The 17,832-nt window shown below is 38.6% G+C and overlaps 1 protein-coding gene and 1 non-coding gene across 4 annotated transcripts in view; one reads left to right on the forward strand and one right to left on the reverse strand.

Moving 5' to 3' along the window:
- The window catches only part of LOC121442320 (mediator of RNA polymerase II transcription subunit 1), a 42,145-nt gene that overhangs the window by 6,320 nt on the left and 17,993 nt on the right, over positions 1–17,832 (reverse strand). For all 3 annotated transcript variants that reach the window (XM_041643821.1, XM_041643819.1, XM_041643820.1), the window contains exons 7-16: positions 15,003–15,074; positions 14,027–14,101; positions 13,339–13,412; positions 11,545–11,634; positions 9,953–10,064; positions 7,978–8,102; positions 7,563–7,681; positions 5,804–6,005; positions 2,188–2,283; positions 1,984–2,089 (exon numbers count right to left, since the gene is read on the reverse strand). In XM_041643821.1, coding sequence (XP_041499755.1) covers positions 1,984–2,089; positions 2,188–2,283; positions 5,804–6,005; positions 7,563–7,681; positions 7,978–8,102; positions 9,953–10,064; positions 11,545–11,634; positions 13,339–13,412; positions 14,027–14,101; positions 15,003–15,074 — 1,071 coding nt within the window. The remainder of the gene's footprint in view (positions 1–1,983; positions 2,090–2,187; positions 2,284–5,803; positions 6,006–7,562; positions 7,682–7,977; positions 8,103–9,952; positions 10,065–11,544; positions 11,635–13,338; positions 13,413–14,026; positions 14,102–15,002; positions 15,075–17,832) is intronic.
- Positions 9,439–9,545, forward strand: LOC121442521. The gene has a single exon (XR_005973563.1). It is a non-coding gene; the product is annotated as a U6 spliceosomal RNA (small nuclear RNA).

A 17,832-nucleotide genomic window follows, 5' to 3' on the forward strand; every position in this document is an offset into this window, starting at 1 on the left:
TGGGAACAAAGAGCTGTACTTTTGTCTGAGATTTAGTTAAGCCTCACGAGGTTTTAGTTAGCAATTTTCAGATAAGTAATCTGTAAGACAAGAGTAATTTTACCAAATTCTAAAGCTTTGCATATATTAATCCTAAAAGAACTGTGATTCAGTAAGCAATTATTAACTGCTTATGAAACACACACTAAAACTAAACCAAAATAGTTTTGAGTCCAAAAATAGTTTACAATGAACTAAAGAAAGCTAGTCCTCAAGCATGGGTAGGACAAGAACTGTGAGTTCAAAGTCAGTTTGAACTACAGCAGCCAGAGACCCTGTTTCAAAAATAAAAAGTATGCTGTGAGTTCGAGGCCAGCCTGGTCTACAAAGTGAGTTCAAGGACAGGCTCCAAAGCTACAGAGAAACCCTGTCTCGAAAAAACAAAAACAAAACAAACAAACAAAAAGTATGGAGAAACAAGGGAAGGAACTGTAATGATAATGGAACATAGTAAGAAAATGCCTTCCTTTTGGGGGCTTCACATGGCCACAGGTGATACAGCAAAAGGACCTGTGATAAGTACTGATGCTGCTGTGCAGTACTGTTTACTTCTAACTCCCGGGTAAATTTACACTCTGCACATACTTTTGAAAAAATTTTGCTTTAGTATGTATGTCAGCAAATTCTGTCCTAAGCTAAACAACTTATAAGTGTTCTGCCTTAAAGACACTAATTTTTTGATATTTTTGCCAGATATATGTAAAATGAAGAGCAGTGCTACAATAGAATTTAATGGGAATCTATTAAAATGTGTTTTGAGGCGTGGGGATGTGACTCAATTATTACAGTGCCTGCCTGCCATGCACACGGTCCTGGGCTTCCTCCACAGCACAGAATAAACCAAGAGGCTGGGTCTCTATAAGGAAAGTACTCAGGGAGTTGAAACAGAATGACCAGGAGTTCAAGGTCATCCTCTGTTGCATTATCAAGGCCTGCTTGAAATACAGAGGCCCTGTCTCAAAACTTAAATGGACAACATCTATTTTTAAAAATAGGCTGTCAGCCCTCTACTTTAGAAAGAAGTATTAAAAAATTACGTATTAATGTTCTCAGGAAGCTGACGTAAATATTACTTGCCACGCATTGCCATTTAAATGGTATATCTCTTAAAATGTGATAAAATAAGTTAAAGAAAATATCTTTAGACCAGCCATGCTGAGACCTGCCCTTTCAACTCAGTACTCCAAGCAGAGGCAGGCCAATCTCTGAATTCAAGGCCCACCTTTCCTAAATAGCAAGTTGTAAGTTGTATGTACGCAATAATGAGAACCTGTCTTAAAAAAGAAAGAAAAGAAAACATGTATCTTTTTCTCGCTCTCTCTCTCTCTCTCTCTCTCTCTCTCTCTTTCTCTCCTGAAAAGTATTTTAATGACAAGGCTTGTAATTATGAGTCTTGGGCTGGAGAGGTGGCTCAGCAGGTTAAGAAGAGGCTGTTCTTCCAGAGGTCCTGAGTTCAATTACCAGCAACCATATGGTGGCTCACAACCATATGTAATAAGATCTCGCGCCCTCTTCTGGCATATAGGCATACATGGCGGTACAGAAAACTGTATACATGATAAATAAATAAATCTTAAAAAAGAAAAAGAAATTACCAGCCTCATCCCTATGGCTCTCACAGTAACAAACAAAATTCACATTTTTTTTAAAACCAAAAATATAGTGAATTCAAATAAATGGCAATGTTTTTCTTTTAATTTTTTTTGAGACAGTTTTTTTTATCATTTAAATTCATGTTAAAAATAAAAGCATATAGCATGGTGATGCACACCTTTAATTCCAGCACTCTGGAGACAGAGGTAGGCAGACCTCTGAGTTCTAGGTCAGTCAGGGCTACACAGGGGAAACCCTGTCTTGAAAAACAACATAAATAAATAAAAGCATACACATACACAATTTGTACGAATCTTAGTGAAATTCTGATGGACAAAGGGCCACCACTACCTTTGAACAACTTTGGCAATGAAGTCATCTGTGCAGATGAGTGCATCTGACAGCCCCTTGTAGAGTTTACAGCTCACATGTGTTGAGTCCTGCACATCCATTACCACTGAAAGACAAATTGTACAGATACTTGTGATACATTCAGCTTCTCACCTTTCAAGAAAAGATACACCCCAAGAAAGATGTTTCCACCTAACAACTCACCACACACAAGGGAGTCATTCACAGGGTGCTGAAAAGATACACTGAATCGAGACTCTGAGAGGGGACATACTTCAAACTGGAGGAGCCCAGGAGAGTCTGAAAAAAAAAAACAACAAGGAAAAACATAATAACCATATTTAAGACATGAGATAAACAAATAATTATCTTTATATAGACAGTAAAATAGCCAGCTGACCACCAGGCTCACACATGGCACAAATATATACAAGGCAAGCAAAACATTCCTGCATATAAAAAAATTACGAAGCATACTGTCTTGAGAGTGAATTAAGAAATCAAAACTGGGCAGTGTGACCCAGCCACAGAAGAAGCAAGGTGTGACTGCATCGCTGACAAAGAAATGTGGAAGAGGTGGCACTTTCAACCAAGAAAGAAGGTCAAAGCTTTAAGTGGGACTTAAAGGGCCGTCCTAGTAAGAAACTTGGAAGACAGCACTGAGAGCAATATGGACTATAGATGCCCAGCTCAAGTGGTTGCAGAGGAGAACAATGGTGGCGACTGGGCTAGAGACCATTCTTTCATTATTTTGGTTAAGAATGTAGCTGCTTTTGGCACTTATCCTAAAAATCTGCTGAGACTACATTGAAGAGTTTTGGAATAATTTCATTGGCAGAGACAACCTAATCTTGATTATGTCATGTGGCTATTAGAGATCATGCATATGCAGATCTAGAAAGAAAACCAGCAAGCAGGGAAATATAAATATAAAAAGAACAATTTGAAGAGGTATAGAACAGCAGGAAATTTAATGTTTGAGCCAAGTCTCGTGCTCAAGAGATGAGAAATCTAAAGAAAGACTTGATGCAAAATAGAATAAAGGGAGTGGTGTCCTCACTGCAACTAGTAAAAAAGAAAGCTCAAGCAACAAAGAAAGCCACCAGCAAAGCTTATGCATATGTATTAAAGGAGGTGGCTAGGTCCATCCCAAGCATAGCTTGGTAGCATTAGTCACATAGTTCTGGCTCTATAGTCATGAAGGATACAAGAGTAAAGGGGTTCTGGAGTTTTCTATGAGGTTAAGAAGAGCCACTGAGGCAAGATGTGTGGCAGGGTATCCCGGCTTAGAACCCCAAAAAAGCCACTGTGTGAAGCTAAAGCTTGGATTGGGTTGGAGACTCCAAAATGTTGGAGATGCCAGAGCTATGGAATATTTGCCAAGTGGAAGCAGCTGAAGATAGAAAAGTGTGTTGCAGTTAGCAAATCTGAAAGGATGGAGCCATCTAAGTCCTTAGACACCCAACAGAGAGCTACAGGATTTGAAGTCTGCCCTGATGGGTTCTGTATTGCTTTGAACCATTATTTTATTATTTTCCCTTTTGGGATAGTAATGTATATTATGTGCCATTTTATTTTGGAAGTAGTATGATTTTTAATTTTATAGGGGATTACAATTAAAAAGTTGCCTTGAGTCTCAGAAAACAAAAAACAAAATAGGCTAAGAAAAGATTTTTGGTTTTTGTCTTATTTTAAAATGTATGATATGGTCTTGTTCTGTAGTCCAGGCTACTCTTGAACCCATAATCCTCTTGTTTTATAGCCTCTCTAGTACTGAGGTATGGTTATTCACCATCATGCATAGCTCTCAATTAGAGGGTTTCAATTCTATTTGACAAGTAGCCATCTAGTACTACTGCCATAAAACCCACGTTTTTTGGGTTGGTTGTGCTTTTCTTTCTGATCCACAATTTCACCGATTAGCCCAGGGTGACCAAGAACTCACTATGTAGAGATTCACCTCCCTTTACTTGCTAGTGTGGAGATTAAAATCTGTACCATGAAAGCCAGAATAAAACCTACTTTCTATCAAGGTATTTATCTGTCAACTATGCATCGTATAATCTGGTAAACAGAGAAATACGGGCTATTATCTAAAATGATTTGAGGTGGGCATGGTAGCACACACTTTTAATTTCAGCACTTGGAGGCAGAGCAGATGGATCTCTGTGAGACTGAGACCAATCCAATCTGCATAGCAAGATCCAGATCAACCATGAAAACAGTGACACCAAGTCTCTAAGAACACACAGACACACACATACACACACTTATACCATATACATATAAGCTTATCATTATAGATTTGTTTTGGTTACTGTTTTTAGATTTATTTTTTGCTTTGGTTTTTGCTTTTTTGGCAGGGTTGGCAAATTGAACCCAATGACCTCACCAGTGGCAAGAAAAATTATACCTACAGTCACAACTTTAACCTGTTTGTTTTTTTTTTTTAAACTGAGTTTCTTAGTGTAGATCAGAGATTCTCTTGCCTCTGCCTCCCAAAGACTGGAATGCACCACTATTCCAAGCATTCTGGTTCTTAATCCAAACATCTAGTGGCCTAGGCCCAAATCCTAATGTATACATCATATACACATACAGTTTTGTTTCCTGCTTCTCATTTTTACATGGGAATGGTAGTACATACCCATAAGCCCAGCACCTGAGACTTAGAGGTAGGAGAATCAGGAGTTTAAGAACAGCTTCCACTGCATACTCAGTTCAAGCTTGTCGAGGTACGTAAGACCATACCTCTAAACAAAATTTCTAAAGCACTTCTCTAGATTTACATTCCCTATTTCTTGTTGCCTACAACTTCCACTGATACGTACCTAACACTAGATAACTATCACTAGAAAGTTACATGACCAAGGTAAAAAATAAACTAGAGTAGACAAAATTGACATGAAAGCTTCCAATGTGTTAGAAAAACAGCCCTCAGAATCCAGACAGAAAAAGGAAAGGTCATATGTCTTAGCTATTTAGAGTTATACCTAGATTTTCCAAAGAATGGGGGTGGGGTAGAATGGTATCGTAATGACAAGATCAAGCACTTTTTTAAAAAAATAAATCCTTTTGCATTAACTTTCTCTGTCTTTAAGTGAGTTTATCTCATGTGCATGGTATGGTTTTTCTGTGTCTTTGTTTTTTAATTTATTTATTAGGTATACAATGTTCCTTGTGCAGGTACACCTTCATGCCAGAAGAGGGCACCAGATCTCATTACAGATGGTTGTGAGCCACTACATGGTTGGTTGCTGGGAGGGAACTCAGGACCTCTGGAAGAGCAGCCCGTGCTCTTAACCTCTGAGCCATCTCCAGCCCCTAGATCCAGCACTTTTAACAACCTAAACTTTAGTAATAAGAAACCATCTATCAAACTGCAGCAAGATAGGAAGTACAGACACAATGCCTTGGTATGTTTCTGTTTTCAAAAAGTGGACAGGAATGGTCATGCAGACCTTAATATTAACATAGGAGAAGCTGAAACAGGAGGATCACCTCAATTTCAAGCCTGGGAAACAGTGAATTCAAGTTCAACCTGGACTACAAAATGAGCCTCTTTCTCAAAAATAAAAGCAAAAGAACCAGGTGTATGCCTTTAGTCCCAGCACTCAGGAGGCAGAGGCAGGCAGATATCTGTGAGTTTGAGACTAGCCTGGTCTACAGAGCTAGTTCCAGGAATGCTCCAAAGCTACAGAGAAACCCTATCTATAAAAACAAAACAAAAAAAGTCATATGAGCATGAGCTACCAAATTCAAGCGCCAATGGAGAAGTCAACATCAACATTCCTAAGTATAGCAAAAGGAAAGAGAGTACCTTCTTTTAAAACAGTTCTTTTGACACAGCTTCCAATTAGGGTGTTATAGGCCACTTGGTGTCTGATCATATTCAGGATAAGAGGAACTCTGCCAGGGTGCTGAAAGGTGATTTTGCTAACCAGGGTTCCCTGCAAGCTTTGGCCATCTGGAAGAGGAGCATCCTTATTGAGGAAATAGCAGTGCTGCTGACCTGGGAGAGCCTAGGCAAAAAAGACCATAAATCAATGATATTTACTTACACTGTACCTAACCACAAACTATTCTGAAAGAAGAAGAATACAAAAGGAGGGGGCACACCAAAGCAAGGGAAGTAATGAATTTCACAAACACACACACACCTTTCAATACCTGATATTATGAATACCAATTAGTTATTCATTTAGCTAAAAGATATCTGTTTATTAATGTACTATTAAGGTAGATTCCTAACACAAAATACACTTCAGAAACTTAATTAGTAGTTCCTAAAGAGTTACAAAACTGTAGTTTAAATAAAACATGTAGCTCAAATTGTTGTATAAAGGAGCTTCTCTGTTGTATAAACTAAACTCTAAACATCCATATGAAATTCAAGACCAAAAAGGTTTGGGGTCTTTTATATTTCATGCATCTCAGCGTTTTGTTCTCCATTCACATTTAGAAGATCTTTCTCATTCTAAATTCACAGTGCTTAAATGGGCTAGGGCCAAAGAGATGGCTCAGAATTTAAGAGCACTTACTGCTCTTTCAGAGAATTTGGGTTCAGTTCCCAGCACTCATCCACATGACAGCTCACAACAGTCTATATAACTCCAAATCCAGGGGAATCTGACACCCTCTTCTGGCCTTTCTGGGTGCACAAATGTGGTACACTTACATACATGTAGGTAAAACAGTCACAGACATAAAAATAGAGTTTCTCTTCATATGCCTGGCTGTTCTAGAACTAGCTCTGTAGACCAGACTGGCCAAACTCACAGAGATCTGCTTGCCTCTGCATTCCAAATGCTGGGATTGAAAGTGTGTGCCACCATGCCCTTAAGAAAAAATTCTTAAGATCTTTAACCTCCTATAAGTTCAAGTTAGCATTAAAAGATTTTCAACTCTGAGAGTACCTTTTATTTTATTTTATTCTGAGATAAGGTCTTAAGATGTCCTCTAAGTCAAGGCAATCCTTAAGCCTCTGACTCGCAAATGTCATGAAGTACTGGCTTTCTTTGTAGTTATTCTCAGTGTGCCTATAGTCACAGCAGTCTAGAGATCTGCTGTAAGATCATCCTGTTAAGTTCAATGCCAGCCTGGGCTACATGAGAACCTGTCTAGAAAAAAGAGGAAGGGGGACAGGAAAAAATGCTCCTTGGTTAACAGCCACTTGCTGTTCTTCCAGAGGACCCAGGTTGGTTCACAGCACCTACATATCTGTTCACATTCCCTGTAACTTCAGTTTAGGTAATCTTAAGGCACCAGACACACATATGCTGCAAAACACCAATACACATAAAATTCAAGAAATATATTTATATATAATAAGTGTATATAAAGTAAATAAAAAATATATAAGTATGTATATATGCATGTGTGGTACAAATAAGTGTATACACACAGAGAAAAGTACATGGTTGTTTCTTAACTTCAAAGCTCATTCTCTTTTGCTTTATTATGTTTAAGATGACTTTTTTTGCCCAACTAAAGATGATTAACCCATCAGAAAACAGTTATCAGACCTCACTAATGCTATGAAGTACCAACAATGTTCCAGACCCACTGTGCCTACTTACAGCATAAAACCGCATGTTGTGATTCAAGGGTACGGGGTCTGGATCCTTTGACAGCTCAAATTGAGTGATGAGCTCATAGAGGGGCATGTAAGTCGGCGGAGTCTCAAATAATGGGATTCCTGGAAATACAAGAACTGATTATAATGATCACATTAAGATAAAATTAGTGACAGCTCTAGTTTCCATTTATGGTTTTCCTATTTATTCACCTATATATTCAACAAGTCCCTATTAGTATCTAACACCTAATGTCTATACTTATAAATACTTCCTTGAGGCCTAAAGAACTGTAAATTACTTAAGATAATCAGAAGTTTCCCATTCACATTTATAACCAGTAAATTTTATTTTAATAGGTAAAACCTACTTTTATTACAGTTTGGTAAACATTCTTTAAAAAAAACATAGAGCTTACCCGTGCAGTTCTGCAGTTTCTGAACAAATGCTTTAGATACTGGGATTGGCTGAGGAAATTTCAAGAAGAAACAGGCAGGAAGATCAACACTGTTGGCACTAGTGACTGAGGAGAAAGAAGGGGTCCTGCAAAAAAAAAAGAAGAGGGAATATTTTCCACTTTGAAAACTCTGAACACCTTTCCTTAGACATGTACATATTACACAGACACATATAACATCTACCAAGCAAAAGTTCACTTTTGTACTTTCCTACCCATAATTTAAAAATAAATTATCTTTTTTAATATTTATTTATTTATTATGCATATAATATTCTGTCTGTGTATAAGCCTGCAGGCCAGAAGAGGGCACCAGACCTCATTACAAATGGTTGTGAGCCACCATGTGGTTGCTGGAAATTGAACTCAGGAACTTTGGAAGAGCAGGCAATGCTCTTAACCGCTGAGCCATCTCTCCAGCCCCAAAAATAAATTATCTTGTTAAGTAGGAAATATTTAATGAAGGATTTATAATAGGGTTTAGGGTCTAATTCAGTGTGATGGTATGTGCTTCTCATTTGTAGCCCTGAGTTCAACCCTAATACCAAAACCCAGAAACAAAATCTGTTTAATTTACTTAAGACAGATAATATGGTCTAAAGCTAGGTGGTGGTACAAGCCTTTAATCCCAGCACTCAGGAGGCAGAGGCAGGCAGATCTCTGTGAATTTGAGCCCAGCCTGGTCTACAGAGCAAATTCCATGACAGGCTTAAAAGTTACACATAAAAACCTTGTCTCAAACAAACAAAAAAGAGCCGGGTGGTGGTGGCACGCACCTTAAATCCCAGCACATGGGAGGCAGAGGTAGGCGGATCTCTGTGAGTTCAAGGATCTACAAGGGCTAGTTTCCGGACAGACTCCAAAGCAACATGGAGAAACCCTGTCTCGAAAAAACAAAAACAAGCGAACAACAAACAAAAAACCTAGGAGCTGATGAGGTGGCACAGAAGTTAGAAGCACTGGCTGCTCTTCCAGAGGTCCTGAATTCAACTCCCAGCAATTACATGATGGCTCACAACTATCTGTAATGAGATCTGGTACTCTCTTCTCACATGGAAGTATACATGCAGGAATAATACTGTATACATAAATAAATAAATCTTTTAAAAAATGTGATCTATAGGAAATGTTGACATAGCTCAGAACATGCCTTTAACCTTAGCACTCAACAGGCAGAGGCAGGCGTATCTGAGTTCAAGGCCTAAACCTTTTCTCAAAAAACAAAATGAGAGAGAGAGAGAGAGAGAGAGACAGAGACAGAGACACTATCGAGTCTAAAGGAAGGACTAGGATTCAATTTCCAGCACCAGGTGGCAACTTAGACCATCTGTAACTGATAGCCTCTTCTCGCCTCCAAGGGCACCAGGCATACAGATGGTGCAGACACACATGCAAGCAAAACATACATATAAAAATTAAAGAGTGCTCGCTTCAGCAGCACATGTACTAAAACTGCAACAATCCAGAGAAGATTAACATAACCCCTGTGCAAGAACGACATGCAAATCATGGACCATTCCATTTTTTTTTTAAATATTTATTTATTTATTTATTACGTATACAATATTCTGTGTGTATGCCTGCAGGCCAGAAGAGGGCACCAGACCTCATTACAGATGGTTGTGAGTCATCATGTGGTTGCTGGGAACTGAACTCAGGACCTTTGGAAGAGCAGGCAATGCTCTTAACCACTGAGCCATCTCTCCAGCCCGACCATTCCATTTTTAAAAAAAAAAAAAAATTAATGAAAAATATTAACTATAACAAATTTGTAAAGTATGTGTCCTAATGTCTAACAGTAACATTCAGATAAGATGACTATAGAGGAAGGCAACATCTAGAAAATCAAGTAAGAGAAAAAAAAACAAAGTATTTCATACTGGGTTTGATGCTGAAAAAAATGGACTTCACTACTTCAAAATCTAATACAACTCACCATTTGTTGTCAACTGGATGTGACCCCATAATTAATGGGGCAATTGGGAGTTTGTACATAGTAGAGGTTCCTTCAATTGTCACTGATGCATTCATGCCCAAAGATCGAGGAACTGGGAATATAAAAAGCAAAAAGATTTTCTTCCTCATAATATAGATTACAAGGATAACACTAAAAGAAACAAAAACAACAAATAGGAATGATGGTTCCAGCTCTGTAAACACAGCATTCGAGAGAAGAAGAAAAATGTTGTGCTGAGGCCCTGCCTGAACAACCCACTCTCAAAAATAGAACAAAGCACAATAAAAAGAAAAAAAGCCAGCCATCATTAGAGGCTACAGAGTGAGTCTGAGGTCAGCGTGAGGAGCAAGACTTTATTTTTCAAAAGAAACACAACAACAAAATGCAAACAATCAAACAAAAAAATCCTGCACTGGGAGTCACAATCAGATACTCTAATTGCCACAAAACTTAAAAAATGCTGCAAGCTACCTTTCCATAGCTTATCAGTATTTCTTTCTGCTAATGATTAAAACACTATAGCCAAAGGGGGGGGGGGGAATCTTAAAGAGCGCATTATCAATACTTATTTTTACTCACAACTTCCCAATGTATTTAAATGTGTTTATAATTATTATAATTACAGGACAGAGTCAATGATTGAACTTATAATGAGGTCAAATAAAGTACTGGGCTATTTCTTGCTCTTTTGCAAACACAAGCCTGGTGTGGTAGTGTACATCCAGAAGGTCAACATCAATTACATAACAAGTCTGAAGCCACTTGACGCAACCCCTCCCAGTTGTGACTACATGACATCCTTAAAATGTCAAAAGCAAAAAGTTAAAATACAAAGCGCCATTCATTACTGCACTTTTAGTAACATTTATTTATTTGATCAATTTTGGTATTTATTTGATCACTCCATAGCTTAGGTTGGCCTTCAACTCAGGTACCCCTGCCTAATCCTCTTCAGTACCGGCATTTAGGCATGTCCCAAACCCAACCTTCTCCTATAAAGTAATAAGAAAAACTGGTTACTTTAGGTCAGTAATTTATATTCCATCATGAACTCATTTACACCTTAAGCTTATATACACACACACATACATATATATACATATACATAACATATATACACATATGTATATGTGTATATATATGTGCATGTGTTTAGGTATACAAATACATACACATGTATATATGTGAGATGTATATATGATGTATGTTTGTGTTGTATGGAACATATTGTAAGGACAGCAAATTCATTAGGTAATAACAAATAATGAATTACAGGGATGGAGACTGGGCATTTGAATTTTACAAGTATTTGTAGCACATTGAAGAAAGGTAAACATGGTGGTGTACACCTATAATCCCAGCACTTAAGAAGTAGACGTTATCCTGAAGTATACAGCCAGTTGAGGTCACCCTGTCACACATCCAGCTGGGTAGTTTACACATACAACCTCAGTTCTTGGAAGGCTGAAGTGGTACGTATGATCACTAGCCTATAAGTTTGACAGCTAGCCTGTGCTACATAGTAAATTCCAGAACAGCCTAGGTTAACAAAAGGAAAAATAAATGCTTACCATTCTTTTCATGCAAAATGATAGGAGATGCAGTCTTATCATCCAGCAGGTCAGAAGGAGAGGCATAGTATTTCATGTTCATTAAATGACCTATCATAAATGAAACTTATTATTTACAGCATCTTTATTAATAAATTATACTTTTAAAAAAGCATGCATACCTGTTGTGGTGTTGCTCAATTATAATCTAGGCACTTGGAAAGGAGAACAAGAAGCTAAGGAGTCTTTGCTATATGAACCCCTATCTCAAACTAACAAGAAAAGGCTGAGGATAGCTCAATGCTAGAGTGCTTACCTACAATATCCTGGGTCCAATTAAATACTTCTCCCAAAACTCCTAACAAAATACATACACGAATGCTGAGTGTGATGGCTCACACTAGCCTAAGATTACAGAAGGAATGCCACAAATCCAACGCCAGCCTATGCTATATAGTAAGTTCAAGACCCACTTGGAAGACAGTGAGACCCTAATTCAACCTAAAAAGCTGGATAAAAATGTAGTTCAGTTGATAAGAGTATTTGCCTAGCATATTTGCCAAGGGTTTGGGTCCCAGAATCGCACAGAACTTCAGAATCTATGGAGAGATGTCTCAAAAGATAGAAACACTGGCTATACTCCCAGAGGACATAGGTTTAACTTGCAGCATCCATATGGTGGCTCACAGCCATTGTAATTTGAGTTGCAGGGGATCCAAATTCTCTTCTGGGCTCTATGAGCACAGCATGCAGACATTTGTACAAGCAAAATACCCTTGTACATTAAAAAAAAAAAAAGTAGAGCCGGGCAGTTGTGGTGCATGCTTTTAGTCCCAGCACTTAGGAGGCAAAAGACAGGTGGCTAGCTAGCCTGGTCTACAGAGCAAGTTCCAGCATAGCCAAGGCTAGACAAAGAAGTCCTGCCTCAAGAAAACAGACACAAAATACATTTTTATAAGCCTATATGTAAAAAACTATTCCACAGGGACAGTAGATAGTTCAGAGGTAAGGACATTTGCCACAAAGTCTGACAATCTGAGTTCCCAGGAACCTACATGGCAGAAGGACAGAATTGACGCCCATTAACTGTCCTTTGACCTCAACATATTTAATAGAACACCAACACACACACACACACACACACACACACACACACACAGAGAGAGAGAGAGAGAGAGAGAGAGAGAATATGTAATAAAATAGAGTTGCAAAGATGTGAAAAGTCATGTTCTAAACCAGCTCATGAAATCTGACAATAGATTATTGATTCTGGGAACAATATATTTCACCCAATAAATAAAAGGAGAGGGCAAGTATTAACATCTTAGAAGTCATTACAAGTAACTGGCAAATGTCTCCTTTAGCTTATGCCTCAGAAGCTCCAGGTAAAATTAAAAGTAATATCTCCTCAGGACTGAGCAGATAGTTTAGTGGGGCAATTCCTGGCTTAGCAAGCACCAAAAGAGAACAAAATGGTAATGAGGGTGCTGGAGAGATGGCTCAGTGGGTAAGATTACGTGCCGTGCTAGCAGGAGCACCTAGTTTGGGGTCTCAGTACTCATGTAAAAAGCCAAGCATGGCAACATGCACACGTGAAATCCCAGCACTGGTGCTTACTGGCTGCTGGCCTAGGTCCAGGATCCCTGAAAAACCCTGTCTCAAGGAAATAAGGCAGAGTGGTAGAATAGGATCTCTCCTCCTCTGGCCTCCACACAAACATGGACACCACATTCACATACGTACATATTAAAACAAAACAATGACCCTTAAACTAAATCTAGACATTTTCAAAATAATCAAGATAAGATAACGTACCCCCACTCCGTGGAGTGAGATAGCCAACACTTCCATGAAGGATCTTATCCAATGGAGTAGCATTAGTTGCCTTCCTACAAGACAAATGATCTACGTTTGACTGAATTTAGTACCTGGCAGTTTCAGAACAATCCGATACTGAGTTAAGCTCACAAAAGTTTTATAATACTATCGGAATCACAGAACACATGAGAAATGCATTTCATCTGCAATGAAAGGGTCTATTTTCAAGTAAGCATCAGTATGTAACACAGTAAAAAGTAAACTAAGTCAGGCATGTATATTTCCGTAAGTCTGTAACTTGAGAGCACTATACTGGTGCATCCCATGTCAGCCAGCTTGGACATCCTAGCGACACTCCATCTCAAATTAATCAATAAAAAACAAATAGACTACTATTTATCAGATAATGAATGCAAGTTTGAAAATATTTCAGACAGAGTCTATAGAATAAGAGTCAACAACTTGGAGAAATTAATACTCAGAAAATGGAAGGCAATCATTGGGAAGCAACAGCAAAAGCAGGTATGTATAATATAGGTGTAATAGAGACAAATGCTACATAGTTATATGAAAAGTTATGTAATCAGATATATCCAAAGTACACCCATGTAAAAACTAAGACCTTAAAAATCCTCTGGATGAGAAACTAAGAGTCATATAAAACGGCCTAAGCAGCCAGTCTTACCAGTACATAATTGCCATTTTAGAAAGGTCTTGTTCTAAGGATTGGAGAGCCAAATACATTTTAGTCTTCAGTTTGCTAGAGAGTAGATGAGAAAATGAGTTAAACACTTGAAAAACAAACACATACAAGCACTGATACAGGCCAGGCAGATCTCTCTAAGGTCAGGCTAGCCTGGTCTACAAAGCAAGTTTCAGTCTAGCCAAGGTTATAGAGTGAAACCCTATCTCAAAACAACAATAACAAAAGCAAAAAGTACTTAAAGGGTTGGAGCCAACTCACAGGCTTTACTCTTAATAATGGTTAAAAGGCACAAAGCCAGGTGTGGTTTGCACACCTTTAATCCCAGCACTCAGGAGGCAGAGGCAGGCAGATTGCTGTGAATTTGAGGCCAGCCTGCTCTACATAGTGAGTTCTAGTACATCTAGAGTTATACAGTGAGATCCTGTTTCAAAAAGCCAAGGCAATAAATGAATGAATGAATGAATGTTAACAGCTGGACACACCTGTCTCAACACTTGAGATAGAGAAAGGGGAAACTGAGGAATTCAAGGGCATCCTCAGCAACACACTGAGGTCAAGCCTGGGCTACTATACTATTTTTTCTCCAAACTAAACAAAAGTTTACTTTTAGAACCACCAGAGCTTATGTTTATTTCCCTTGAATAAGAATCATGGAGATTAATAGGATCCAGACTAGGCTAAAATAAACAGGAAAGCCAGTCTCATATACTGGAAATCAATACAGGAAGGCAAAAAACAAAAGCAAACAAATAAAACACATGTACAGAAAATAAAAATTTAAAAACTAAGAAACAAATACTTAAAGTCAGAAGCTGAACTATAGATTACAGTATGACTAGAAACCAGGACTAAACATACAGCAGAAGAGTTAGAAAATGTGTAACGCAAAGCAGCTCAGACATTCTCATTCTTCCAAAGTGAAAACTTATATAAATGAATAGATGAAATTACTTACTTGTCTCCTGGAAGGTTATACAGATTAACAAGACCCTTAAGGTGCTTAGAAAACTCATCAAAATTCTTTTCCCTGTAGGGAATTCAGGAAGGTGGAGAAGAGAGAATACAACATAAAATTACTACTTTATTCTATAAAAAAAAGACCCAAAACATGGCTATCTACATTATTTTAATAATCTGTTCATATTGTTATCACGAAAAGAGCTTTTGTTTGTGTTTTTGATTTTCAAGCAAGGATTCTATACCCCTGGGTGTCCTGGAACTCGCTCTACAGACCAGCTTGGCCTCAAACTAAGAGATCCTCCTGAGAGGGCATGTGCCACCACCTTCCAAGTGCCAAAGAGTTTTATAGTCAATGAAGAACAGGGGGAAACATTGGGGGCTGGGAAAACGGGTCAGCAGTTTAGATGGCTGCTATTTCAGAGGCCCTGCTTTCACTTCTTAGTGCCCACAAGGAGCTAAGTTTCCATCTGTAACACTAAGTTGTTACAAGGCATCTGACGCCCTCTGTTGACCTCCACAAGCACTGCATGATATGGTACAGATATAGCATCCACACACACAAAATTTAAAAACTGAAAACAAGAGGGCTGGAGAGATGCATCAGCATATTAAGAGCACTGGCGGGCTGGAGAGATGGCTCAGTGGTTAAGAGCATTGCCTGCTCTTCCAGAGGTCCTGAGTTCAATTCCCGGCAACCATATGGTGGCTCATAATCATCTGTAATGAGGTCTGGTGCCCTCTTCTGGCCAGCAGTTCTGTAACCAAAGATGGTTACAGAACTGGCTCAGCAGTTAAAAGAACTGGCTATTCTTATAGAGGACCCAGGTTTAGTTACCAGTAACCAGTGGCTCCTAACTGTTCATAGACAAGACAACTATGTGGTGAACATTCATACATCTAGGCAAAAATATTCATATACAAAAAATAAAATAAATCTGAAAAAAAAATTATGGGACTGGAAAGATGCCTCAGCAGTTAAATGCACTGACTGCTCTTCCAGAGGTCCCAGGTCCAATTCCTAGCACCCACACTGCAGCTCAAAGCTCCAGTTTCAGGGGACCCAAAACCCATGGAAAAACACTAAAGCACAATTAAAAATATATAAAGATTGAAATTTGGTATATTTGACCATAAATAAAATAAACTATTAACACAGAAGCCTGATTATAAAACCTGCTCCCCCAAAGTTAAAAATCTTTATAAGGCATTCACAGCTATCTGAGCATTCCCTTATGTTCAAAATAAAACTGAACTTCCTCAAATTACCAGGAAGTCTTAAATATGGGTTTAAATTTAAACAATGGAATCCCATTCAATTCAAAGGGAAAAATCAAGTCAGTAGGAAAAGCCACCAGATAGAATGCTATCATCAAGCTTACTACTTTTATTGTGACAGATAATATATACAGCTTTCTCTCAATCTTAAGTGAAAAAGTTTATTTTCATGGTATAGAAATATTCATAATTCTCAAATATTTTCTGATTCAATGGTAGAGCTGTGGGATACTTAATCTTAAATGTTAATTAGGTGGGATTTAAAATCACTGGAGAAACAAGACTCTGGGCATATCTGTAGGAAATTATCTAGGTTAGGTAAATTGAAGTGGCATGACTCATTCTAAGATGTGGGTGGTACATCCATGAGCTGAGGACATAGACTAAGAAGAAAGAAAAAAGAAAAGAAAGAAAACAAACAAGCCAGGCATGCTGATGAATACCTTTAATCCCAGCATGGGAGTGGGGGTCTGTGAGGTGTTAAGACAGGATTGTTCTGTATAGCTCTGGCTGTCCTCAAACTCCTCACTCTGTACATCTGCCTGCATCCAGAGCGCTGGGATTAAGGTATTAAGAAGGGTGGTGGCGCACGCCTTTAATCCCAGCACTCGGGAGGCAGAGGCAGGCGGATCTCTGTGAGTTCGAGACCAGCCTGGTCTACAAGAGCTAGTTCCAGGACAGGCTCCAAAACCACAGAGAAACCCTGTCTCAAAAAAACAAAAGAAAAAAAAAAGAAAAGAAAAGAAAAGAATGCCTAGCATTCTATTTCTTTTTGAGCCACAAAATATTCCTAGGAGTCCTTTAGTATTTCTTACCCAGTTGTGATTTTGTCCTGCAGAACATCTGACAATGTGTTTATGTATGGTGTATGTGTACATGTAAGTACAAAAATATATAATTATGTATGTACATGTATATAAATAGATTAGTGGCTGGGGAGTGCTGACCCATGCCTTTAATTCTAGCACTTAGGAGTCAGAGGCAGGCAGATCTCTGTGAGTTCAAGGCCAGCCTGGTTTACAAGAGCAAGTTCCAGGACAGGCTCGAAAGCTACAGAGAAACCCTGTCTCGAAAAACCAGATAGATAGATTAGATAGATAGATAGATAGATAGACAGACAGATTTGAATTTTGTGGGGCTGAAAGAAATTGGACCCCCCAAGGTCTTATAAGCCAGGCAAATACCCCACTACTAAGCCATATCTCCAGCTTATACAGATAATTTTGATTATCATAATTGAGTGGATACTGATGAACTACAAGGGGAGAGGCCAGGGATGCTGCTAAATGCCCTGTAATGTACTGAGTAATTCACTTGAACAAAGAAATAACAGTAAGGCTATGCAGGAAGTGCACACCTGTGATCTCAGTGCTTAGAATGAAGCATGAGATCAATAGTTCAAGATTACCCTAGCTACATAGTGAATGTGAACCCAGCATGGACTATCTAACACACTTTCTCAAAAAAACACACACAGCCAAGCCTACTGGCAAATGCCTTTAATCAAATCATTCCAGAGGCAGAGGCAGAGGCAGGTGGATCTCTGTGTG

The sequence above is a fragment of the Microtus oregoni genome, unplaced genomic scaffold, assembly GCF_018167655.1.
Source record: "Microtus oregoni isolate MIOR12 unplaced genomic scaffold, Mior012 000091F_ref0000469, whole genome shotgun sequence".
In the NCBI taxonomy this organism is placed as follows: Eukaryota; Metazoa; Chordata; class Mammalia; order Rodentia; family Cricetidae; genus Microtus; species Microtus oregoni.